The 27,784-nt window shown below is 38.8% G+C and overlaps 1 protein-coding gene across 1 annotated transcript; it reads right to left on the bottom strand.

Annotated features, from left to right (window-relative positions):
* Nucleotides 1-67: 67 nt before the first annotated feature.
* Nucleotides 68-26,040, bottom strand: LOC143247738 (glycine receptor subunit alpha-1-like). The gene is made up of 3 exons (XM_076496163.1): nt 25,541-26,040; nt 1,563-1,894; nt 68-833 (listed from the first exon to the last, which is right to left on the bottom strand). The coding sequence occupies exons 1-3, from the start codon at nt 25,665-25,667 to the stop codon at nt 636-638; spliced, it is 657 nt and encodes a 218-aa protein (XP_076352278.1). The 5' UTR covers nt 25,668-26,040; the 3' UTR covers nt 68-635.
* Between the last annotated feature and the right edge of the window lie 1,744 nt (nt 26,041-27,784).

Here is a 27,784-nt window from a genome sequence, read left to right as displayed (position 1 = left end):
AGAACAACATATATACAAATTATGGTTAACTGCTAACAGTTTAATCTATGTAACACCGTCCTGGATTTTTATTCTATACAAACTATAAGTGCTGTGACTTGCTCAGTATCATAACATTTTTAACAGCGTATATGACGTATTTATGTGTGTAACTTAGTGTTCAGGTGTTGTGTAACCTGATTTTAAATACGTTTGTGATTGACGCAAATAAACACTTTGGTTAATACAAATCGTGTCATCAGCGATAATTGGAGAGGCTTAAAGAGAGTATGTCTCATCATATAAAAGTCTATATATTACAAATTAGAGAGTCCTGAATCTAGTAATCTTCGAGTGCTCAGGAGAAACCAGTTCTCTGGATGTATGTGTATTTACCTCCCGTCTCACAGCTAAGTGTTTCATAAAACACTCGTGGTGGGCAAAGCACAGATAGCCTATCGTGTAGTTTTGTGCTTTATTACAAATAATAATAAAACGGAAGAATAATATAGTGAAATTTGAGTGAAACAACAAGCAAGTCAAAGTTTTGTTTTCTATAAAGTTTAGGAGGGAAAAATAGAAACAAAAATCAGTTTTGTGTCACACAAATATATTTAAATATCACACACCGAGACCTTAACGGTTAAACTATTCATTCATAAAATGAATCCAGTAACTAATAAAAAACAGAGAGAGAAAATAACAGGAAAACCAATTCGAGAAATTCTGTCGATTTTTGGCGTCTTTGAAGCTTTCGTTAAGGACGAGTTACTGCATCTGGAATCGCAATCTCTTTTAACACTTTGCTCAGTCTCTCTGACGTAGGAATGTAATACACTGTGGACTTTGTTAATCTGTGAATAAAAACACATTACTTTTGATACAAAATAATGAAAACTGTTCATTGATAATTATGAAAACCTCTGTAACATCTAAATGCTTTAAAATGTGACACCAAGTGAAAAAAGCCTAATGCATTACATGAATCACTTCTTGCGGTTTACTGGGAATTATGAATCGATAAGGTAGTTTTCTCAGTTAGGTTCTTTAGTTATTATTCGCAGGAAAGTCAACAATTTTTGTATGTTTATTTATCACACACAAGCCGATTATCCTTGTAATTATAAGAACGTTATATAGTGCCGATGAGGCCTCTCGTGGATCACCAGTGGCTTGATTAATGTATGTCTGAGCACCAGCTAAATTAAGTTGGTGAATTTTTTATCAATTTTAGTTCAGTCACTACGCATCCCAATGTCGGACTCAATGGGAGTTTCTGACTTCTGTGAGTCAGTTTTGATTTTTGCAGACTTTCGCCAGGTGGCTCTGTTAAAAATTAAAAACGTATAATAAAAAGTCACTACACATCCCAATGTCAGACTCAATGACAGTTTCTGACTTCGGTGAGTCAGTTTTGGTTTTTGTAGACTTTCGCCAGGTGGCTCTGTTTAAACGTTAAAACATTTAATGAAAGATACAAATTTATTCGTGCTTTATAGCACAAGATGATTAATACTAGACCTATTTTACTTAAAGTAGTTTCTCTATCCAACCATTCGGCAGACATTAGGGTTTCAACTTACCTTATTATCCGGATAATCGTAAAAAACGTAATAAGCTACAGCGTATTCCAGGAGAGAGAATGAAACCATTATGAAACATGCTAGCAGCCAGATGTCCAGGGCCTTCAAGTAGTCCACAGGGGGTAACTGACTCCTAGTTTGAACCACCTGAGTAGCAAGGGTTAAAAATGATGTAACACCAAGTGTTACTCTACCCGGAACAGCTTGGACATCAAGCCAAAATGTAAACCAGGATGGGATGACCACTAAAGTACTTGGAATGTAGGTGTTGACAACACTGGACATCATCCGACGTACGAATGTAAACTCAGCAACGAGAGTACTGTAGTTCCCTGAAATAAAGAGGCAAAGGAAAAAAAAAACACAGTCCGCATGTTTTAAGCGACTAGAAGGCCACCTACACCAGCCGTTTGTAAGTTATAAATGGAATATTAAAGGGAAAGGTGTCTATTTCATCGCCAACTCTTGGGCTATTCTTTTACCAACCAAAAGTGAGATTGACCGTCACATTATAACACACTCATGATTGAAAGGGCAAGCACGTTCGGTGACTGGACTCGAACTCGTGACCTACATTCTAGAAATTAAAACGATCTCTAGAATATTTCCAAAACCTAACGTTTCTCAATCAAATTCCATCATTGAACGTATGCTCACACTTTCAAATATAAGGCTGTTTTATATATGAAGGTCAGTCCCACTTTTCATCAGTGGGTAGTGTTGACCACTTGCTTTCCTTAATTCTATCACACTTAAATTACGTACGTTATAGGAGGCGGCATCTAGCGGGTTTACGTGAAATTTAACAACAATAATATATTAATATAAGAACGTATTATGAATTGTTCAATACATAAGCACACATATATTCATTTACAATAATGTCTGTTTTATACCAGACTATGCCAATTAAATTTTCATTGTGCTGCTAGTGGTCAGTCTGGGATCAAATAGTAGTCCTTTAATTGCGCTAGTGGACACAGGAACAGTTAAACTTTATAAATTTTTATTCCAAATGAAAAGTGGTTTTCTGTGCATCTACATATGGTTCGAAATTATTTTAGTTTTTTTCGCAGTGTTTTGGCATAATTATGTTAAATCGATATATAACAGTAAAAACACTACAGAGCTACTATAAATTGGATTAACCATCCTTTATTTTGTGCATTACATGTAAAGTATATAACAGAACACTTTAGTTGTTTTATACCTGACACGTGAGTTACCAGAACACTTTAGTTGTTGTGTACCTGACACGTGAGTTACCAGAACACTTTAGTTGTTGTGTACCTGACACGTGAGTTACCAGAATAGTTTAGTTGTTGTGTACCTGACACGTGAGTTACCAGAACACTTTAGTTGTTGTGTACCTGACACGTGAGTTACCAGAACACTTTAGTTGTTGTGTACCTGACACGTGATTTACCAGAACACTTTAGTTGTTGTGTACCTGACACGTGATTTACCAGAACACTTTAGTTGTTGTGTACCTGACACGTGAGTTACCAGAACACTTTAGTTGTTGTGTACCTGACACGTGAGTTACCAGAACACTTTAGTTGTTGTGTACCCGACACGTGATTTACCAGAACACTTTAGTTGTTGTGTACCTGACACGTGATTTACCAGAATGGTTTAGTTGTGTGTACCTGACACGTGAGTTACCAGAACACTTTAGTTGTTGTGTACCTGACACGTGATTTACCAGAACACTTTAGTTGCTGTGTACCTGACACGTGAACTACCAGAACACTTTAGTTGTTGTGTACCTGACACGTGAGTTACCAGAACACTTTAGTTGTTGTGTACCTGACACGTGATTTACCAGAACACTTTAGTTGTTGTGTACCTGACACGTGAGTTACCAGAACACTTTAGTTGTTGTGTACCTGACACGTGAGTTACCAGAATACTTTAGTTGTTTTATACCTGACACGTGAGTTACCAGAACACTTTAGTTGTTGTGTACCTGACACGTGATTTACCAGAACACTTTAGTTGTTGTGTACCTGACACGTGAGTTACCAGAATACTTTAGTTGTTTTATACCTGACACGTGATTTACCAGAACACTTTAGTTGTTGTGTACCTGACACGTGATTTACCAGAACACTTTAGTTGTTGTGTACCTGACACGTGATTTACCAGAACACTTTAGTTGTTGTGTACCTGACACGTGAGCTACCAGAACACTTTAGTTGTTGTGTACCTGACACGTGAGTTACCAGAACACTTTAGTTGTTGTGTACCTGACACGTGAGTTACCAGAACACTTTAGTTGTTGTGTACCTGACACGTGAGTTACCAGAACACTTTAGTTGTTGTGTACCTGACACGTGATTTACCAGAATAGTTTAGTTGTTGTGTATCTGACACGTGATTTACCAGAACACTTTGGTTGTTGTGTACCTGACACGTGATTTACCAGAACACTTGTTGTTGTGTACCTGACACGTGATTTACCAGAACACTTTAGTTGTTGTGTACCTGACACGTGATTTACCAGAACACTTTAGTTGTTGTGTACCTGACACGTGAGCTACCAGAACACTTTAGTTGTTGTGTACCTGACACGTGAGTTACCAGAACTTTAGTTGTTGTGTACCTGACACGTGAGTTACCAGAACACTTTAGTTGTTGTGTACCTGACACGTGATTTACCAGAACAGTTTAGTTGTTGTGTATCTGACACGTGATTTACCAGAACACTTTAGTTGTTGTGTACCTGACACGTGATTTACCAGAACAGTTTAGTTGTTGTGTACCTGACACGTGATTTACCAGAACACTTTAGTTGTTGTGTACCTGACACGTGATTTACCAGAACAGTTTAGTTGTTGTGTACCTGACACGTGATTTACCAGAACACTTTAGTTGTTGTGTACCTGACACGTGATTTACCAGAACACTTTAGTTGTTGTGTACCTGACACGTGATTTACCAGAACACTTTGGTTGTTGTGTACCTGACACGTGAGTTACCAGAACACTTTAGTTGTTGTGTACCTGACACGTGATTTACCAGAACACTTTAGTTGTTGTGTACCTGACACGTGATTTACCAGAACACTTTAGTTGTTGTGTACCTGACACGTGATTTACCAGAACACTTTAGTTGTTGTGTACCTGACACGTGAGTTACCAGAACACTTTAGTTGTTGTGTACCTGACACGTGATTTACCAGAACACTTTAGTTGTTGTGTACCTGACACGTGATTTACCAGAACACTTTAGTTGTTGTGTACCTGACACGTGATTTACCAGAACACTTTAGTTGTTGTGTACCTGACACGTGATTTACCAGAACACTTTAGTTGTTGTGTACCTGACACGTGATTTACCAGAACACTTTAGTTGTTGTGTACCTGACACGTGAGTTACCAGAACACTTTAGTTGTTGTGTACCTGACACGTGATTTACCAGAACACTTTAGTTGTTGTGTACCTGACACGTGATTTACCAGAACACTTTAGTTGTTGTGTACCTGACACGTGATTTACCAGAACACTTTAGTTGTTGTGTACCTGACACGTGATTTACCAGAACACTTTAGTTGTTGTGTACCTGACACGTGATTTACCAGAACACTTTGGTTGTTGTGTACCTGACACGTGATTTACCAGAACACTTTAGTTGTTGTGTACCTGACACGTGAGTTACCAGAACACTTTGGTTGTTGTGTACCTGACACGTGATTTACCAGAACACTTTAGTTGTTGTGTACCTGACACGTGATTTACCAGAACACTTTAGTTGTTGTGTACCTGACACGTGATTTACCAGAACACTTTAGTTGTTGTGTACCTGACACGTGATTTACCAGAACACTTTAGTTGTTGTGTACCTGACACGTGATTTACCAGAACACTTTAGTTGTTGTGTACCTGACACGTGATTTACCAGAACACTTTAGTTGTTGTGTACCTGACACGTGATTTACCAGAACACTTTAGTTGTTGTGTACCTGACACGTGATTTACCAGAACACTTTAGTTGTTGTGTACCTGACACGTGATTTACCAGAACACTTTAGTTGTTGTGTACCTGACACGTGATTTACCAGAACACTTTAGTTGTTGTGTACCTGACACGTGATTTACCAGAACACTTTAGTTGTTGTGTACCTGACACGTGATTTACCAGAACACTTTAGTTGTTGTGTACCTGACACGTGATTTACCAGAACACTTTACCAGAACAGTTGTTGTGTACCTGACACGTGATTTACCAGAACACTTTAGTTGTTGTGTACCTGACACGTGATTTACCAGAACACTTTAGTTGTTGTGTACCTGACACGTGATTTACCAGAACACTTTAGTTGTTGTGTACCTGACACGTGATTTACCAGAACACTTTAGTTGTTGTGTACCTGACACGTGATTTACCAGAACACTTTAGTTGTTGTGTACCTGACACGTGATTTACCAGAACACTTTAGTTGTTGTGTACCTGACACGTGTTACCAGAACACTTTAGTTGTTGTGTACCTGACACGTGAGTTACCAGAACACTTTAGTTGTTGTGTACCTGACACGTGATTTACCAGAACACTTTAGTTGTTGTGTACCTGACACGTGATTTACCAGAACACTTTAGTTGTTGTGTACCTGACACGTGATTTACCAGAACACTTTAGTTGTTGTGTACCTGACACGTGATTTACCAGAACACTTTAGTTGTTGTGTACCTGACACGTGATTTACCAGAACACTTTAGTTGTTGTGTACCTGACACGTGATTTACCAGAACACTTTAGTTGTTGTGTACCTGACACGTGATTTACCAGAACACTTTAGTTGTTGTGTACCTGACACGTGATTTACCAGAACACTTTAGTTGTTGTGTACCTGACACGTGATTTACCAGAACACTTTAGTTGTTGTGTACCTGACACGTGATTTACCAGAACACTTTAGTTGTTGTGTACCTGACACGTGATTTACCAGAACACTTTAGTTGTTGTGTACCTGACACGTGATTTACCAGAACACTTTAGTTGTTGTGTACCTGACACGTGATTTACCAGAACACTTTAGTTGTTGTGTACCTGACACGTGATTTACCAGAACACTTTAGTTGTTTGTACCTGACACGTGAGTTACCAGATTTACCAGACACTTTAGTTGTTGTGTACCTGACACGTGATTTACCAGAACACTTTAGTTGTTGTGTACCTGACACGTGATTTACCAGAACACTTTAGTTGTTGTGTACCTGACACGTGAGTTACCAGAACACTTTAGTTGTTGTGTACCTGACACGTGATTTACCAGAACACTTTAGTTGTTGTGTACCTGACACGTGATTTACCAGAACACTTTAGTTGTTGTGTACCTGACACGTGAGTTACCAGAACACTTTAGTTGTTGTGTACCTGACACGTGATTTACCAGAACACTTTAGTTGTTGTGTACCTGACACGTGATTTACCAGAACACTTTAGTTGTTGTGTACCTGACACGTGATTTACCAGAACACTTTAGTTGTTGTGTACCTGACACGTGATTTACCAGAACACTTTAGTTGTTGTGTACCTGACACGTGATTTACCAGAACACTTTAGTTGTTTGTTGACACGTGATTTACCAGAACACTGACACCTGACACGTGATTTACCAGAACACTTTAGTTGTTGTGTACCTGACACGTGATTTACCAGAACACTTTAGTTGTTGTGTACCTGACACGTGATTTACCAGAACACTTTAGTTGTTGTGTACCTGACACGTGATTTACCAGAACACTTTAGTTGTTGTGTACCTGACACGTGATTTACCAGAACACTTTAGTTGTTGTGTACCTGACACGTGATTTACCAGAACACTTTAGTTGTTGTGTACCTGACACGTGATTTACCAGAACACTAGTTGTTGTACCTGACACGTGATTTACCTGAACACGTTGTTGTTACCTGACAGATTTACCAGAACACTTTAGTTGTTGTGTACCTGACACGTGATTTACCAGAACACTTTAGTTGTTGTGTACCTGACACGTGATTTACCAGAACACTTTAGTTGTTGTGTACCTGACACGTGATTTACCAGAACACTTTAGTTGTTGTGTACCTGACACGTGATTTACCAGAACACTTTAGTTGTTGTGTACCTGACACGTGATTTACCAGAACACTTTAGTTGTTGTGTACCTGACACGTGATTTACCAGAACACTTTAGTTGTTGTGTACCTGACACGTGATTTACCAGAACACTTTAGTTGTTGTGTACCTGACACGTGATTTACCAGAACACTTTAGTTGTTGTGTACCTGACACGTGATTTACCAGAACACTTTAGTTGTTGTGTACCTGACACGTGATTTACCAGAACACTTTAGTTGTTGTGTACCTGACACGTGATTTACCAGAACACTTTAGTTGTTGTGTACCTGACACGTGATTTACCAGAACACTTTAGTTGTTGTGTACCTGACACGTGATTTACCAGAACACTTTAGTTGTTGTGTACCTGACACGTGATTTACCAGAACACTTTAGTTGTTGTGTACCTGACACGTGATTTACCAGAACACTTTAGTTGTTGTGTACCTGACACGTGATTTACCAGAACACTTTAGTTGTTGTGTACCTGACACGTGATTTACCAGAACACTTTAGTTGTTGTGTACCTGACACGTGATTTACCAGAACACTTTAGTTGTTGTGTACCTGACACGTGATTTACCAGAACACTTTAGTTGTTGTGTACCTGACACGTGATTTACCAGAACACTTTAGTTGTTGTGTACCTGACACGTGATTTACCAGAACACTTTAGTTGTTGTGTACCTGACACGTGATTTACCAGAACACTTTAGTTGTTGTGTACCTGACACGTGATTTACCAGAACACTTTAGTTGTTGTGTACCTGACACGTGATTTACCAGAACACTTTAGTTGTTGTGTACCTGACACGTGATTTACCAGAACACTTTAGTTGTTGTGTACCTGACACGTGATTTACCAGAACACTTTAGTTGTTGTGTACCTGACACGTGATTTACCAGAACACTTTAGTTGTTGTGTACCTGACACGTGATTTACCAGAACACTTTAGTTGTTGTGTACCTGACACGTGATTTACCAGAACACTTTAGTTGTTGTGTACCTGACACGTGATTTACCAGAACACTTTAGTTGTTGTGTACCTGACACGTGATTTACCAGAACACTTTAGTTGTTGTGTACCTGACACGTGATTTACCAGAACACTTTAGTTGTTGTGTACCTGACACGTGATTTACCAGAACACTTTAGTTGTTGTGTACCTGACACGTGATTTACCAGAACACTTTAGTTGTTGTGTACCTGACACGTGATTTACCAGAACACTTTAGTTGTTGTGTACCTGACACGTGATTTACCAGAACACTTTAGTTGTTGTGTACCTGACACGTGATTTACCAGAACACTTTAGTTGTTGTGTACCTGACACGTGATTTACCAGAACAGAATAGTTTAGTTGTTGTGTACCTGACACGTGATTTACCAGAACACTTTAGTTGTTGTGTACCTGACACGTGATTTACCAGAACACTTTAGTTGTTGTGTACCTGACACGTGATTTACCAGAACACTTTAGTTGTTGTGTACCTGACACGTGATTTACCAGAACACTTTTGTGTTGTTGTGTACCTGACACGTGATTTACCAGAACACTTTAGTTGTTGTGTACCTGACACGTGATTTACCAGAACACTTTAGTTGTTGTGTACCTGACACGTGATTTACCAGAACACTTTAGTTGTTGTGTACCTGACACGTGATTTACCAGAACACTTTAGTTGTTGTGTACCTGACACGTGATTTACCAGAACACTTTAGTTGTTGTGTACCTGACACGTGATTTACCAGAACACTTTAGTTGTTGTGTACCTGACACGTGATTTACCAGAACACTTTAGTTGTTGTGTACCTGACACGTGATTTACCAGAACACTTTAGTTGTTTTGTACCTGACACGTGATTTACCAGAACACTTTAGTTGTTGTGTACCTGACACGTGATTTACCAGAACACTTTAGTTGTTGTGTACCTGACACGTGATTTACCAGAACACTTTAGTTGTTGTGTACCTGACACGTGATTTACCAGAACACTTTAGTTGTTGTGTACCTGACACGTGATTTACCAGAACACTTTAGTTGTTGTGTACCTGACACGTGATTTACCAGAACACTTTAGTTGTTGTGTACCTGACACGTGATTTACCAGAACACTTTAGTTGTTGTGTACCTGACACGTGATTTACCAGAACACTTTAGTTGTTGTGTACCTACACGTGATTTACCAGAATAGTTTGATTGTACCTGACACGTGATTTACCAGAACACTTTAGTTGTTGTGTACCTGACACGTGATTTACCAGAACACTTTAGTTGTTGTGTACCTGACACGTGATTTACCAGAACACTTTAGTTGTTGTGTACCTGACACGTGATTTACCAGAACACTTTAGTTGTTGTGTACCTGACACGTGATTTACCAGAACACTTTAGTTGTTGTGTACCTGACACGTGATTTACCAGAACACTTTAGTTGTTGTGTACCTGACACGTGATTTACCAGAACACTTTAGTTGTTGTGTACCTGACACGTGATTTACCAGAACACTTTAGTTGTTGTGTACCTGACACGTGATTTACCAGAACACTTTAGTTGTTGTGTACCTGACACGTGATTTACCAGAACACTTTAGTTGTTGTTTGTACCTGACACGTGATTTACCAGAACACTTTAGTTGTTGTGTACCTGACACGTGATTTACCAGAACACTTTAGTTGTTGTGTACCTGACACGTGATTTACCAGAACACTTTAGTTGTTGTGTACCTGACACGTGATTTACCAGAACACTTTAGTTGTTGTGTACCTGACACGTGATTTACCAGAGTTAATAGTTTAGTTGTTGTGTACCTGACACGTGATTTACCAGAACACTTTAGTTGTTGTGTACCTGACACGTGATTTACCAGAACACTTTAGTTGTTGTGTACCTGACACGTGATTTACCAGAACACTTTAGTTGTTGTGTACCTGACACGTGATTTACCAGAACACTTTAGTTGTTGTGTACCTGACACGTGATTTACCAGAACACTTTAGTTGTTGTGTACCTGACACGTGATTTACCAGAACACTTTAGTTGTTGTGTACCTGACACGTGAGTTACCAGAACACTTTAGTTGTTGTGTACCTGACACGTGATTTACCAGAACACTTTAGTTGTTGTGTACCTGACACGTGATTTACCAGAACACTTTAGTTGTTGTGTACCTGACACGTGATTTACCAGAACACTTTAGTTGTTGTGTACCTGACACGTGATTTACCAGAACACTTTAGTTGTTGTGTACCTGACACGTGAGTTACCAGAACACTTTAGTTGTTTTATACCTGACACGTGATTTACCAGAACACTTTAGTTGTTTGTGTACCTGACACGTGATTTACCAGAATAGTTTAGTTGTTGTGTACCTGACACGTGATTTACCAGAACACTTTAGTTGTTGTGTACCTGACACGTGATTTACCAGAACACTTTAGTTGTTGTGTACCTGACACGTGATTTACCAGAACACTTTAGTTGTTTTATACCTGACACGTGATTTACCAGAACACTTTAGTTGTTGTGTACCTGACACGTGATTTACCAGAATAGTTTAGTTGTTGTGTACCTGACACGTGATTTACCAGAACACTTTAGTTGTTGTGTACCTGACACGTGATTTACCAGAACACTTTAGTTGTTGTGTACCTGACACGTGATTTACCAGAACACTTTAGTTGTTTTATACCTGACACGTGATTTACCAGAATAGTTTAGTTGTTGTGTACCTGACACGTGATTTACCAGAACACTTTAGTTGTTGTGTACCTGACACGTGATTTACCAGAACACTTTAGTTGTTGTGTACCTGACACGTGAGTTACCAGAACACTTTAGTTGTTGTGTACCTGACACGTGATTTACCAGAACACTTTAGTTGTTGTGTACCTGACACGTGATTTACCAGAACACTTTAGTTGTTGTGTACCTGACACGTGATTTACCAGAACACTTTAGTTGTTGTGTACCTGACACGTGATTTACCAGAACACTTTAGTTGTTGTGTACCTGACACGTGATTTACCAGAACACTTTAGTTGTTGTGTACCTGACACGTGATTTACCAGAACACTTTAGTTGTTGTGTACCTGACACGTGATTTACCAGAACACTTTAGTTGTTGTGTACCTGACACGTGATTTACCAGAACACTTTAGTTGTTGTGTACCTGACACGTGAGTTACCAGAACACTTTAGTTGTTGTGTACCTGACACGTGATTTACCAGAACACTTTAGTTGTTGTGTACCTGACACGTGATTTACCAGAACACTTTAGTTGTTTTATACCTGACACGTGATTTACCAGAACACTTTAGTTGTTGTGTACCTGACACGTGATTTACCAGAACACTTTAGTTGTTTTATACCTGACACGTGATTTACCAGAACACTTTAGTTGTTGTGTACCTGACACGTGAGTTACCAGAACAGTTTAGTTGTTGTGTACCTGACACGTGATTTACCAGAACACTTTAGTTGTTGTGTACCTGACACGTGATTTACCAGAACACTTTAGTTGTTGTGTACCTGACACGTGATTTACCAGAACACTTTAGTTGTTGTGTACCTGACACGTGATTTACCAGAACACTTTAGTTGTTTTATACCTGACACGTGATTTACCAGAGTTGTTGTGTACCTGACACGTGATTTACCAGAATAGTTTAGTTGTTGTGTACCTGACACGTGATTTACCAGAACACTTTAGTTGTTGTGTACCTGACACGTGATTTACCAGAACACTTTAGTTGTTGTGTACCTGACACGTGATTTACCAGAACACTTTAGTTGTTGTGTACCTGACACGTGATTTACCAGAACACTTTAGTTGTTTTATACCTGACACGTGATTTACCAGAACACTTTAGTTGTTGTGTACCTGACACGTGATTTACCAGAACACTTTAGTTGTTGTGTACCTGACACGTGATTTACCAGAACACTTTAGTTGTTGTGTACCTGACACGTGATTTACCAGAACACTTTAGTTGTTTATACCTGACACGTGATTTACCAGAATAGTTTAGTTGTTGTGTACCTGACACGTGATTTACCAGAACACTTTAGTTGTTGTGTACCTGACACGTGATTTACCAGAACACTTTAGTTGTTGTGTACCTGACACGTGATTTACCAGAACACTTTAGTTGTTGTGTACCTGACACGTGATTTACCAGAATAGTTTAGTTGTTGTGTACCTGACACGTGATTTACCAGAACAGTTTAGTTGTTGTGTACCTGACACGTGATTTACCAGAACACTTTAGTTGTTGTGTACCTGACACGTGATTTACCAGAACACTTTAGTTGTTGTGTACCTGACACGTGATTTACCAGAATAGTTTAGTTGTTGTGTACCTGACACGTGATTTACCAGAACACTTTAGTTGTTGTGTACCTGACACGTGATTTACCAGAACACTTTAGTTGTTGTGTACCTTGTTGTTACCTGACACGTGATTTACCAGAATAGTTTAGTTGTTGTGTACCTGACACGTGATTTACCAGAACACTTTAGTTGTTGTGTACCTGACACGTGATTTACCAGAACACTTTAGTTGTTGTGTACCTGACACGTGATTTACCAGAACAGTTTAGTTGTTGTGTACCTGACACGTGATTTACCAGAACACTTTAGTTGTTGTGTACCTGACACGTGATTTACCAGAACACTTTAGTTGTTGTGTACCTGACACGTGAGTTACCAGAACACTTTAGTTGTTGTGTACCTGACACGTGATTTACCAGAACACTTTAGTTGTTGTGTACCTGACACGTGATTTACCAGAACACTTTAGTTGTTGTGTACCTGACACGTGATTTACCAGAACACTTTAGTTGTTGTGTACCTGACACGTGATTTACCAGAACACTTTAGTTGTTGTGTACCTGACACGTGATTTACCAGAACACTTTAGTTGTTGTGTACCTGACACGTGATTTACCAGAACACTTTGGTTGTTGTGTACCTGACACGTGATTTACCAGAACACTTTAGTTGTTGTGTACCTGACACGTGATTTACCAGAACACTTTAGTTGTTGTGTACCTGACACGTGATTTACCAGAACACTTTAGTTGTTGTGTACCTGACACGTGATTTACCAGAACACTTTAGTTGTTGTGTACCTGACACGTGATTTACCAGAACACTTTAGTTGTTGTGTACCTGACACGTGATTTACCAGAACACTTTAGTTGTTGTGTACCTGACACGTGATTTACCAGAACACTTTAGTTGTTGTGTACCTGACACGTGATTTACCAGAACACTTTAGTTGTTGTGTACCTGACACGTGATTTACCAGAACACTTTAGTTGTTGTGTACCTGACACGTGATTTACCAGAACACTTTAGTTGTTGTGTACCTGACACGTGATTTACCAGAACACTTTAGTTGTTGTGTACCTGACACGTGATTTACCAGAACACTTTAGTTGTTGTTGACACGTGATTTACCTGACACGTGATTTACCAGAACACTTTAGTTGTTGTGTACCTGACACGTGATTTACCAGAACAGTTTAGTTGTTGTGTACCTGACACGTGATTTACCAGAACACTTTAGTTGTTGTGTACCTGACACGTGATTTACCAGAACACTTTACGTGTTGTTGTGTACCTGACACGTGATTTACCAGAACACTTTAGTTGTTGTGTACCTGACACGTGATTTACCAGAACACTTTAGTTGTTGTGTACCTGACACGTGATTTACCAGAACACTTTAGTTGTTGTGTACCTGACACGTGATTTACCAGAACACTTTAGTTGTTGTGTACCTGACACGTGATTTACCAGAACACTTTAGTTGTTGTGTACCTGACACGTGATTTACCAGAACACTTTAGTTGTTGTGTACCTGACACGTGATTTACCAGAACACTTTAGTTGTTGTGTACCTGACACGTGATTTACCAGAACAGTTGTTGTTTGTACCTGACACGTGATTTACCAGAACACTTTAGTTGTTGTGTACCTGACACGTGATTTACCAGAACACTTTAGTTGTTGTGTACCTGACACGTGATTTACCAGAACACTTTAGTTGTTGTGTACCTGACACGTGATTTACCAGAACACTTTAGTTGTTGTGTACCTGACACGTGATTTACCAGAACACTTTAGTTGTTGTGTACCTGACACGTGATTTACCAGAACACTTTAGTTGTGTGTACCTGACACGTGATTTACCAGAACACTTTAGTTGTTGTGTACCTGACACGTGATTTACCAGAACACTTTAGTTGTTGTGTACCTGACACGTGATTTACCAGAACACTTTAGTTGTTGTGTACCTGACACGTGATTTACCAGAACACTTTAGTTGTTGTGTACCTGACACGTGATTTACCAGGATAGTTTAGTTGTTGTGTACCTGACACGTGAGTTACCAGAATAGTTTAGTTGTTGTGTACCTGACACGTGATTTACCAGAACACTTTAGTTGTTGTGTACCTGACACGTGATTTACCAGAACACTTTAGTTGTTGTGTACCTGACACGTGATTTACCAGAACACTTTAGTTGTTGTGTACCTGACACGTGATTTACCAGAACAGTTTAGTTGTTGTGTACCTGACACGTGATTTGAACACTTTAGTTGTTGTGTACCTGACACGTGATTTACCAGAACACTTTAGTTGTTGTGTACCTGACACGTGATTTACCAGAACACTTTAGTTGTTGTGTACCTGACACGTGATTTACCAGAACAGTTTAGTTGTTGTGTACCTGACACGTGATTTACCAGAACACTTTAGTTGTTGTGTACCTGACACGTGATTTACCAGAACACTTTAGTTGTTTATACCTGACACGTGATTTACCAGAACACTTTAGTTGTTGTGTACCTGACACGTGATTTACCAGAACACTTTAGTTGTTGTGTACCTGACACGTGATTTACCAGAACACTTTAGTTGTTGTGTACCTGACACGTGAGTTACCAGAACACTTTAGTTGTTGTGTACCTGACACGTGATTTACCAGAACACTTTAGTTGTTGTGTACCTGACACGTGATTTACCAGAACACTTTAGTTGTTTTATACCTGACACGTGAGTTACCAGAACACTTTAGTTGTTGTGTACCTGACACGTGAGTTACCAGAACACTTTAGTTGTTGTGTACCTGACACGTGATTTACCAGAATAGTTTAGTTGTTGTGTACCTGACACGTGAGTTACCAGAACAGTTTAGTTGTTTTATACCTGACACGTGATTTACCAGAATAGTTTAGTTGTTGTGTACCTGACACGTGAGTTACCAGAACACTTTAGTTGTTTTATACCTGACACGTGATTTACCAGAACACTTTAGTTGTTGTGTACCTGACACGTGAGTTACCAGAACACTTTAGTTGTTTTATACCTGACACGTGATTTACCAGAACACTTTAGTTGTTGTGTACCTGACACGTGATTTACCAGAACACTTTAGTTGTTTTATACCTGACACGTGATTTACCAGAACACTTTAGTTGTTGTGTACCTGACACGTGATTTACCAGAACAGTTTAGTTGTTGTGTACCTGACACGTGATTTACCAGAACACTTTAGTTGTTGTGTACCTGACACGTGAGTTACCAGAACACTTTAGTTGTTGTGTACCTGACACGTGAGTTACCAGAACACTTTAGTTGTTGTGTACCTGACACGTGAGTTACCAGAACACTTTAGTTGTTGTGTACCTGACACGTGATTTACCAGAATAGTTTAGTTGTTGTGTACCTGACACGTGATTTACCAGAACACTTTAGTTGTTGTGTACCTGACACGTGAGTTACCAGAACACTTTAGTTGTTGTGTACCTGACACGTGAGTTACCAGAACACTTTAGTTGTTTTATACCTGACACGTGATTTACCAGAATAGTTTAGTTGTTGTGTACCTGACACGTGAGTTACCAGAACACTTTAGTTGTTTTGTACCTGACACGTGATTTACCAGAACACTTTAGTTGTTGTGTACCTGACACGTGATTTACCAGAACACTTTAGTTGTTTTATACCTGACACGTGATTTACCAGAACACTTTAGTTGTTTTATACCTGACACGTGATTTACCAGAATAGTTTAGTTGTTGTGTACCTGACACGTGATTTACCAGAACACTTTAGTTGTTGTGTACCTGACACGTGATTTACCAGAACACTTTAGTTGTTGTGTACCTGACACGTGATTTACCAGAACACTTTAGTTGTTTTATACCTGACACGTGATTTACCAGAACACTTTAGTTGTTGTGTACCTGACACGTGATTTACCAGAACACTTTAGTTGTTGTGTACCTGACACGTGATTTACCAGAATAGTTTAGTTGTTGTGTACCTGACACGTGAGTTACCAGAACACTTTAGTTGTTGTGTACCTGACACGTGATTTACCAGAACACTTTAGTTGTTGTGTACCTGACACGTGATTTACCAGAACACTTTAGTTGTTTTATACCTGACACGTGATTTACCAGAATAGTTTAGTTGTTGTGTACCTGACACGTGATTTACCAGAACACTTTAGTTGTTGTGTACCTGACACGTGATTTACCAGAATAGTTTAGTTGTTGTGTACCTGACACGTGATTTACCAGAACACTTTAGTTGTTGTGTACCTGACACGTGATTTACCAGAACACTTTAGTTGTTGTGTACCTGACACGTGATTTACCAGAACACTTTAGTTGTTGTGTACCTGACACGTGATTTACCAGAACACTTTAGTTGTTGTGTACCTGACACGTGATTTACCAGAACACTTTAGTTGTTGTGTACCTGACACGTGATTTACCAGAACACTTTAGTTGTTGTGTACCTGACACGTGATTTACCAGAACACTTTAGTTGTTGTGTACCTGACACGTGATTTACCAGAACACTTTAGTTGTTGTGTACCTGACACGTGATTTACCAGAACACTTTAGTTGTTGTGTACCTGACACGTGATTTACCAGAACACTTTAGTTGTTGTGTACCTGACACGTGATTTACCAGAACACTTTAGTTGTTGTGTACCTGACACGTGATTTACCAGAACACTTTAGTTGTTTTATACCTGACACGTGATTTACCAGAACACTTTAGTTGTTGTGTACCTGACACGTGATTTACCAGAACACTTTAGTTGTTGTGTACCTGACACGTGATTTACCAGAACACTTTAGTTGTTGTGTACCTGACACGTGATTTACCAGAATAGTTTAGTTGTTGTGTACCTGACACGTGATTTACCAGAACACTTTAGTTGTTGTGTACCTGACACGTGATTTACCAGAACACTTTAGTTGTTGTGTACCTGACACGTGATTTACCAGAACACTTTAGTTGTTGTGTACCTGACACGTGATTTACCAGAACACTTTAGTTGTTGTGTACCTGACACGTGATTTACCAGAACAGTTTAGTTGTTGTGTACCTGACACGTGATTTACCAGAACACTTTAGTTGTTGTGTACCTGACACGTGATTTACCAGAACACTTTAGTTGTTGTGTACCTGACACGTGATTTACCAGAACACTTTAGTTGTTTTGTACCTGACACGTGATTTACCAGAACACTTTAGTTGTTTTGTACCTGACACGTGATTTACCAGAACAGTTTAGTTGTTGTGTACCTGACACGTGAGTTACCAGAATAGTTTAGTTGTTGTGTACCTGACACGTGATTTACCAGAACACTTTAGTTGTTGTGTACCTGACACGTGATTTACCAGAACACTTTAGTTGTTTTATACCTGACACGTGATTTACCAGAATAGTTTAGTTGTTGTGTACCTGACACGTGATTTACCAGAATAGTTTAGTTGTTGTGTACCTGACACGTGATTTACCAGAACACTTTAGTTGTTGTGTACCTGACACGTGATTTACCAGAACACTTTAGTTGTTTTGTACCTGACACGTGATTTACCAGAATAGTTTAGTTGTTGTGTACCTGACACGTGATTTACCAGAATAGTTTAGTTGTTGTGTACCTGACACGTGATTTACCAGAACACTTTAGTTGTTGTGTACCTGACACGTGATTTACCAGAACACTTTAGTTGTTGTGTACCTGACACGTGATTTACCAGAACACTTTAGTTGTTGTGTACCTGACACGTGATTTACCAGAACAGTTTAGTTGTTGTGTACCTGACACGTGATTTACCAGAACACTTTAGTTGTTGTGTACCTGACACGTGATTTACCAGAACACTTTAGTTGTTTTATACCTGACACGTGATTTACCAGAACACTTTAGTTGTTGTGTACCTGACACGTGAGTTACCAGAACACTTTAGTTGTTTTATACCTGACACGTGATTTACCAGAACACTTTAGTTGTTTTATACCTGACACGTGATTTACCAGAACACTTTAGTTGTTTTATACCTGACACGTGATTTACCAGAACACTTTAGTTGTTGTGTACCTGACACGTGATTTACCAGAACACTTTAGTTGTTTTATACCTGACACGTGATTTACCAGAACACTTTAGTTGTTTTATACCTGACACGTGATTTACCAGAACACTTTAGTTGTTTTGTACCTGACACGTGATTTACCAGAACACTTTAGTTGTTTTATACCTGACACGTGATTTACCAGAACACTTTAGTTGTTTTATACCTGACACGTGATTTACCAGAACACTTTAGTTGTTGTGTACCTGACACGTGATTTACCAGAACACTTTAGTTGTTGTGTACCTGACACGTGATTTACCAGAACACTTTAGTTGTTGTGTACCTGACACGTGATTTACCAGAACACTTTAGTTGTTGTGTACCTGACACGTGATTTACCAGAATAGTTTAGTTGTTGTGTACCTGACACGTGAGTTACCAGAACACTTTAGTTGTTGTGTACCTGACACGTGATTTACCAGAACACTTTAGTTGTTGTGTACCTGACACGTGATTTACCAGAACACTTTAGTTGTTGTGTACCTGACACGTGATTTACCAGAATAGTTTAGTTGTTGTGTACCTGACACGTGATTTACCAGAACACTTTAGTTGTTGTGTACCTGACACGTGAGTTACCAGAACACTTTAGTTGTTTTATACCTGACACGTGATTTACCAGAACACTTTAGTTGTTGTGTACCTGACACGTGATTTACCAGAACACTTTAGTTGTTGTGTACCTGACACGTGATTTACCAGAATAGTTTAGTTGTTGTGTACCTGACACGTGATTTACCAGAACACTTTAGTTGTTTTGTACCTGACACGTGATTTACCAGAACACTTTAGTTGTTGTGTACCTGACACGTGATTTACCAGAACACTTTAGTTGTTGTGTACCTGACACGTGATTTACCAGAACACTTTAGTTGTTGTGTACCTGACACGTGATTTACCAGAACACTTTAGTTGTTGTGTACCTGACACGTGATTTACCAGAATAGTTTAGTTGTTGTGTACCTGACACGTGATTTACCAGAACACTTTAGTTGTTGTGTACCTGACACGTGATTTACCAGAACAGTTTAGTTGTTGTGTACCTGACACGTGATTTACCAGAACACTTTAGTTGTTGTGTACCTGACACGTGATTTACCAGAACACTTTAGTTGTTGTGTACCTGACACGTGATTTACCAGAACACTTTAGTTGTTGTGTACCTGACACGTGATTTACCAGAACACTTTAGTTGTTGTGTACCTGACACGTGATTTACCAGAACACTTTAGTTGTTGTGTACCTGACACGTGATTTACCAGAACACTTTAGTTGTTGTGTACCTGACACGTGATTTACCAGAACACTTTAGTTGTTGTGTACCTGACACGTGATTTACCAGAATAGTTTAGTTGTTGTGTACCTGACACGTGATTTACCAGAACACTTTAGTTGTTGTGTACCTGACACGTGATTTACCAGAATAGTTTAGTTGTTGTGTACCTGACACGTGAGTTACCAGAACACTTTAGTTGTTGTGTACCTGACACGTGATTTACCAGAACACTTTAGTTGTTGTGTACCTGACACGTGAGTTACCAGAACACTTTAGTTGTTGTGTACCTGACACGTGATTTACCAGAACACTTTAGTTGTTGTGTACCTGACACGTGATTTACCAGAACACTTTAGTTGTTGTGTACCTGACACGTGATTTACCAGAACACTTTAGTTGTTGTGTACCTGACACGTGAGTTACCAGAACACTTTAGTTGTTGTATACCTGACACGTGATTTACCAGAACACTTTAGTTGTTGTGTACCTGACACGTGAGTTACCAGAACACTTTAGTTGTTGTGTACCTGACACGTGATTTACCAGAACACTTTAGTTGTTTTATACCTGACACGTGATTTACCAGAATACTTTAGTTGTTGTGTACCTGACACGTGATTTACCAGAACACTTTAGTTGTTGTGTACCTGACACGTGATTTACCAGAATAGTTTAGTTGTTGTGTACCTGACACGTGAGTTACCAGAACACTTTAGTTGTTGTGTATCTGACACGTGATTTACCAGAACACTTTAGTTGTTGTGTACCTGACACGTGATTTACCAGAACACTTTAGTTGTTTTATACCTGACACGTGATTTACCAGAATAGTTTAGTTGTTGTGTACCTGACACGTGATTTACCAGAACACTTTAGTTGTTGTGTACCTGACACGTGATTTACCAGAATAGTTTAGTTGTTGTGTACCTGACACGTGAGTTACCAGAACACTTTAGTTGTTGTGTATCTGACACGTGATTTACCAGAACACTTTAGTTGTTGTGTACCTGACACGTGATTTACCAGAACACTTTAGTTGTTGTGTACCTGACACGTGAGTTACCAGAACACTTTAGTTGTTGTGTACCTGACACGTGATTTACCAGAACACTTTAGTTGTTGTGTACCTGACACGTGATTTACCAGAACACTTTAGTTGTTGTGTACCTGACACGTGAGTTACCAGAACACTTTCGTTGTTGTGTACCTGACACGTGAGTTACCAGAACACTTTAGTTGTTGTGTACCTGACACGTGAGTTACCAGAACACTTTAGTTGTTTTATACCTGACACGTGATTTACCAGAACACTTTAGTTGTTTTATACCTGACACGTGATTTACCAGAATAGTTTAGTTGTTGTGTACCTGACACGTGAGTTACCAGAATAGTTTAGTTGTTGTGTACCTGACACGTGATTTACCAGAACACTTTAGTTGTTGTGTACCTGACACGTGATTTACCAGAACACTTTAGTTGTTTTATACCTGACACGTGATTTACCAGAATAGTTTAGTTGTTGTGTACCTGACACGTGAGTTACCAGAATAGTTTAGTTGTTGTGTACCTGACACGTGATTTACCAGAACACTTTAGTTGTTGTGTACCTGACACGTGATTTACCAGAACACTTTAGTTGTTGTGTACCTGACACGTGATTTACCAGAACACTTTAGTTGTTGTGTACCTGACACGTGATTTACCAGAACACTTTAGTTGTTTTATACCTGACACGTGATTTACCAGAACACTTTAGTTGTTGTGTACCTGACACGTGATTTACCAGAATAGTTTAGTTGTTGTGTACCTGACACGTGATTTACCAGAACACTTTAGTTGTTGTGTACCTGACACGTGATTTACCAGAACACTTTAGTTGTTGTGTACCTGACACGTGAGTTACCAGAACACTTTAGTTGTTTTATACCTGACACGTGATTTACCAGAACACTTTAGTTGTTTTATACCTGACACGTGATTTACCAGAATAGTTTAGTTGTTGTGTACCTGACACGTGAGTTACCAGAATAGTTTAGTTGTTGTGTACCTGACACGTGATTTACCAGAACACTTTAGTTGTTGTGTACCTGACACGTGATTTACCAGAACACTTTAGTTGTTTTATACCTGACACGTGATTTACCAGAATAGTTTAGTTGTTGTGTACCTGACACGTGAGTTACCAGAATAGTTTAGTTGTTGTGTACCTGACACGTGATTTACCAGAACACTTTAGTTGTTGTGTACCTGACACGTGATTTACCAGAGCACTTTAGTTGTTTTATACCTGACACGTGATTTACCAGAATAGTTTAGTTGTTGTGTACCTGACACGTGAGTTACCAGAATAGTTTAGTTGTTGTGTACCTGACACGTGATTTACCAGAACACTTTAGTTGTTGTGTACCTGACACGTGATTTACCAGAACACTTTAGTTGTTTTATACCTGACACGTGATTTACCAGAATAGTTTAGTTGTTGTGTACCTGACACGTGAGTTACCAGAATAGTTTAGTTGTTGTGTACCTGACACGTGATTTACCAGAACACTTTAGTTGTTGTGTACCTGACACGTGATTTACCAGAACACTTTAGTTGTTTTATACCTGACACGTGATTTACCAGAACACTTTAGTTGTTGTGTACCTGACACGTGATTTACCAGAACACTTTAGTTGTTGTGTACCTGACACGTGATTTACCAGAATAGTTTAGTTGTTGTGTACCTGACACGTGAGTTACCAGAACACTTTAGTTGTTGTGTATCTGACACGTGATTTACCAGAACACTTTAGTTGTTGTGTACCTGACACGTGATTTACCAGAATAGTTTAGTTGTTGTGTACCTGACACGTGATTTACCAGAACACTTTAGTTGTTGTGTACCTGACACGTGAGTTACCAGAACACTTTAGTTGTTGTGTACCTGACACGTGAGTTACCAGAACACTTTAGTTGTTGTGTATCTGACACGTGATTTACCAGAACACTTTAGTTGTTGTGTACCTGACACGTGATTTACCAGAACACTTTAGTTGTTGTGTACCTGACACGTGATTTACCAGAATAGTTTAGTTGTTGTGTACCTGACACGTGATTTACCAGAACACTTTAGTTGTTGTGTACCTGACACGTGAGTTACCAGAACACTTTAGTTGTTTTATACCTGACACGTGATTTACCAGAACACTTTAGTTGTTGTGTACCTGACACGTGATTTACCAGAACACTTTAGTTGTTGTGTACCTGACACGTGATTTACCAGAATAGTTTAGTTGTTGTGTACCTGACACGTGATTTACCAGAACACTTTAGTTGTTGTGTACCTGACACGTGATTTACCAGAACACTTTAGTTGTTGTGTACCTGACACGTGATTTACCAGAACACTTTAGTTGTTGTGTACCTGACACGTGATTTACCAGAACACTTTAGTTGTTGTGTACCTGACACGTGATTTACCAGAACAGTTTAGTTGTTGTGTACCTGACACGTGAGTTACCAGAACACTTTAGTTGTTGTGTACCTGACACGTGAGTTACCAGAACACTTTAGTTGTTGTGTATCTGACACGTGATTTACCAGAACACTTTAGTTGTTGTGTACCTGACACGTGAGTTACCAGAACACTTTAGTTGTTGTGTACCTGACACGTGATTTACCAGAACACTTTAGTTGTTGTGTACCTGACACGTGATTTACCAGAACACTTTAGTTGTTGTGTACCTGACACGTGATTTACCAGAACACTTTAGTTGTTGTGTACCTGACACGTGAGTTACCAGAACACTTTAGTTGTTGTATACCTGACACGTGATTTACCAGAACACTTTAGTTGTTGTGTACCTGACACGTGATTTACCAGAACACTTTCGTTGTTGTGTACCTGACACGTGAGTTACCAGAACACTTTAGTTGTTGTGTACCTGACACGTGATTTACCAGAATAGTTTAGTTGTTGTGTACCTGACACGTGAGTTACCAGAACACTTTAGTTGTTGTGTATCTGACACGTGAGTTACCAGAACACTTTAGTTGTTGTGTATCTGACACGTGATTTACCAGAACACTTTAGTTGTTTTATACCTGACACGTGATTTACCAGAACACTTTAGTTGTTGTGTACCTGACACGTGATTTACCAGAATAGTTTAGTTGTTGTGTACCTGACACGTGATTTACCAGAATAGTTTAGTTGTTGTGTATCTAACACGTGATTTACCAGAACACTTTAGTTGTTGTGTACCTGACACGTGAGTTACCAGAACACTTTAGTTGTTGTGTACCTGACACGTGATTTACCAAAATAGTTTAGTTGTTGTGTACCTGACACGTGAGTTACCAGAACACTTTAGTTGTTGTGTACCTGACACGTGAGTTACCAGAACACTTTAGTTGTTGTGTACCTGACACGTGATTTACCAGAACACTTTAGTTGTTGTGTACCTGACACGTGATTTACCAGAATAGTTTAGTTGTTGTGTACCTGACACGTGAGTTACCAGAACACTTTAGTTGTTGTGTACCTGACACGTGAGTTACCAGAACACTTTAGTTGTTTTATACCTGACACGTGATTTACCAGAACACTTTAGTTGTTGTGTACCTGACACGTGATTTACCAGAACACTTTAGTTGTTGTGTACCTGACACGTGATTTACCAGAACACTTTAGTTGTTGTGTACCTGACACGTGATTTACCAGAACACTTTAGTTGTTGTGTACCTGACACGTGAGTTACCAGAACACTTTAGTTGTTGTGTACCTGACACGTGAGTTACCAGAACACTTTAGTTGTTGCACATCACAGTTGTATAATTTTGGTTGTTTTTTTCTTGTATTTCAGAAATAAATCACAAACTCTTACTTAACATCCAGTGTTTATTTCTGGAACAGACGTGCTTGTCTTACTTTATTTCAAATCCTCTAGTAAAAGAGTCTATGGTAATAAAACTGGTAAAAAAACAAAACGTATTCTACACATGAGTTACAGATAATTAGATTTAGTAAGTTTTGGATCTGTTGTCAACAGAGAAATACTGTCTTCTTTCCCAACTGTAATTGGTTGTTAAAATGACCTTATGATAATGCGGAATTAATTTAGCTTTACTGACACGTTTGGATGTTCATACTCACCAGTGCTCCACATATCCTTGGATTTTTTCGCTACTGGTGGAAGCATAACAAATTTGAGGGGTCGTATTTTTTGGAACAGCAAAATACTTCCTGCGAGGGTTTTGTAGGGACTATCATCTTCCCCCATCCAGTGTAGGGCGACTTTAAAATCTGGGGAAGCAACTAGTTAAAAAAAAGAAGGAATAATTCCAGTGCTAAGAGAACCACAATTAAAATGTGTTCTTTCTTACACCTGCCATCTAGTGCAAAGAGAACCACAATTAAAATGTGTCCTTTCTTACACCTGCCATCTAGTGCTAAGAGAACCACAATTAAAATGTGTTCTTTCTTACACCTGTACTCAGAAGGAAAGATTGGTCACTTGGCATGTTCGTTTTTATTTGATACTGCTAACTATTTGTTCAATGTTAAGTCTACAGGCACGAACATCCTGGTTTCGATACCTGTGACAGCCAGAACACAGACAGCTTACATCTTTGCGCCTGACATCAACCACGACGTTTCATGTCCACGTGTTCGGGTCTTTACAATAAAGAACCAGTTAGGGTACGCGGATGACTTACTAGTGTTTAGTTACCTATTGTCACTGGTCAGTCTCAATCGCTTGTGTTCAGTTACCTGTTGTCACTGGTCAGTCTCAGTCGCATGTGTTTAGATACCTGTTGTCACTGGTCAGTCTCAGTCGCTTGTGTTTAGATACCTGTTGTCACTGGTCAGTCTCTTGTGTTGAATTTCCGCTATCGTGGAGGGTTGTGTGGTTTCATGTCACGTGGTTCTGTCTTGAGTTCATGTGTCAAGAGAGCACCAGGAGGCTACATAAAGGGTAATAATAATATCATTCACACCAGAATCACCATGTCTTTTACCGTATATAAAATATAAGAAAAGGAAATATACAGTTCAATACCCGTATTACTTATGGGGTATCGTATATACAGTTCAATACCCGTATTACATATCTTATTTAGTATTCTTATAAACGTTTTAGGTGGAATACACCAAACCATACTTGTTGTGGACTAGGAAAAAAACAATAAAACGTGTATTAATTTCAGTGAGTCTACGTGTCAACAATAAAACGTATTAATTTCAGTGAGTCTACGTGTCAACAATAAAACGTGTATTAATTTCAGTGAGTCTACGTGTCAACAATAAAACGTGTATTAATTTCAGTGAGTCTACGTGTCAACAATAAAACGTGTATTAATTTCAGTGAGTCTACGTGTCAACAATAAAACGTGTATTAATTTCAGTGAGTCTACGTGTCAACAATAAAACGTGTATTAATTTCAGTGAGTCTACGTGTCAACAATAAAACGTGTATTAATTTCAGTGAGTCTACGTGTCAACAATAAAACGTGTATTAATTTCAGTGAGTTTACATGTCAACAATAAAACGTGTATTAATTTCAGCGTGTCTACGTGTCAACAATAAAACGTGTATTAATTTCAGCGTGTCTACGTGTCAACAATTAAAGGTGTATTAATTTCAGTGAGTTTACATGTCAACAATAAAACGTGTATTAATTTCAGCGTGTCTACGTGTCAACAATAAAACGTGTATTAATTTCAGCGTGTCTACGTGTCAACAATAAAACGTGTATTAATTTCAGCGTGTCTACGTGTCAACAATAAAACGTGTATTAATTTCAGCGTGTCTACGTGTCAACAATAAAACGTGTATTAATTTCAGCGTGTCTACGTGTCAACAATTAAAAGTGTATTAATTTCAGCTTGTTTACGTGTTCACAATGTAAATATTGCTTCGAGTTATGACAACAGTAGGTGTCTCTGTATGAGTAGAGAGAACAAGTTTGCTGTTAGTGACATTTCTGTCAGACAGATAGAGTAATTACAAAACTAGTAGCCGAACCCGGAACATATGTCAGTCTTATTGATGTATTTAGCGTGTTAAACTTACGCGTTCAAATTATAAATATTGAAGGTAAATTCTGATTAGTAGGGGTGGTTTTAATCCATGTTAAACTTTGTAACAGTTAGTCCTAACTTCACTGAAATTTCAAGCTTATATAATTAATCAAAGTTTTAAATTAATTAACTAAATAGAAGAACATCAATATTTTGCTTGACTGGGTAAAACGAACGAAACGTTGGAACTTACATAAATAGTCCTTTACTGTTATTTTAAAAGTTGGCAGATAGCCCGATGTAGCTTTGCTGTAAGAAACACACAGAACACCATGACATATCGATATACATTCTTCAAGCAAGTAATACATCTCC

This window comes from Tachypleus tridentatus, chromosome 3, assembly GCF_004210375.1.
Source record: "Tachypleus tridentatus isolate NWPU-2018 chromosome 3, ASM421037v1, whole genome shotgun sequence".
NCBI lineage: Eukaryota > Metazoa > Arthropoda > Merostomata > Xiphosura > Limulidae > Tachypleus > Tachypleus tridentatus.
Note: the sequence above shows the minus strand (reverse complement) of the source record. Positions and strands in the feature narration are given on the sequence as shown.

What these genes read in the sequence shown, in the direction of transcription:
- LOC143247738 (XM_076496163.1), bottom strand. Translation starts at nt 25,667, where the DNA reads ATGGGGGAAGATGATAGTCCCTACAAAACCCTCGCAGGAAGTATTTTG. An exon ending in CAAGGATATGTGGAGCACTG is followed by an intron (nt 1,895 to 25,540) that starts GTGAGTATGAAC and finishes TCTTTATTTCAG; the next exon opens with GGAACTACAGTACTCTCGTT. An exon ending in ACGATTATCCGGATAATAAG is followed by an intron (nt 834 to 1,562) that starts GTAAGTTGAAAC and finishes TTTTATTCACAG; the next exon opens with ATTAACAAAGTCCACAGTGT.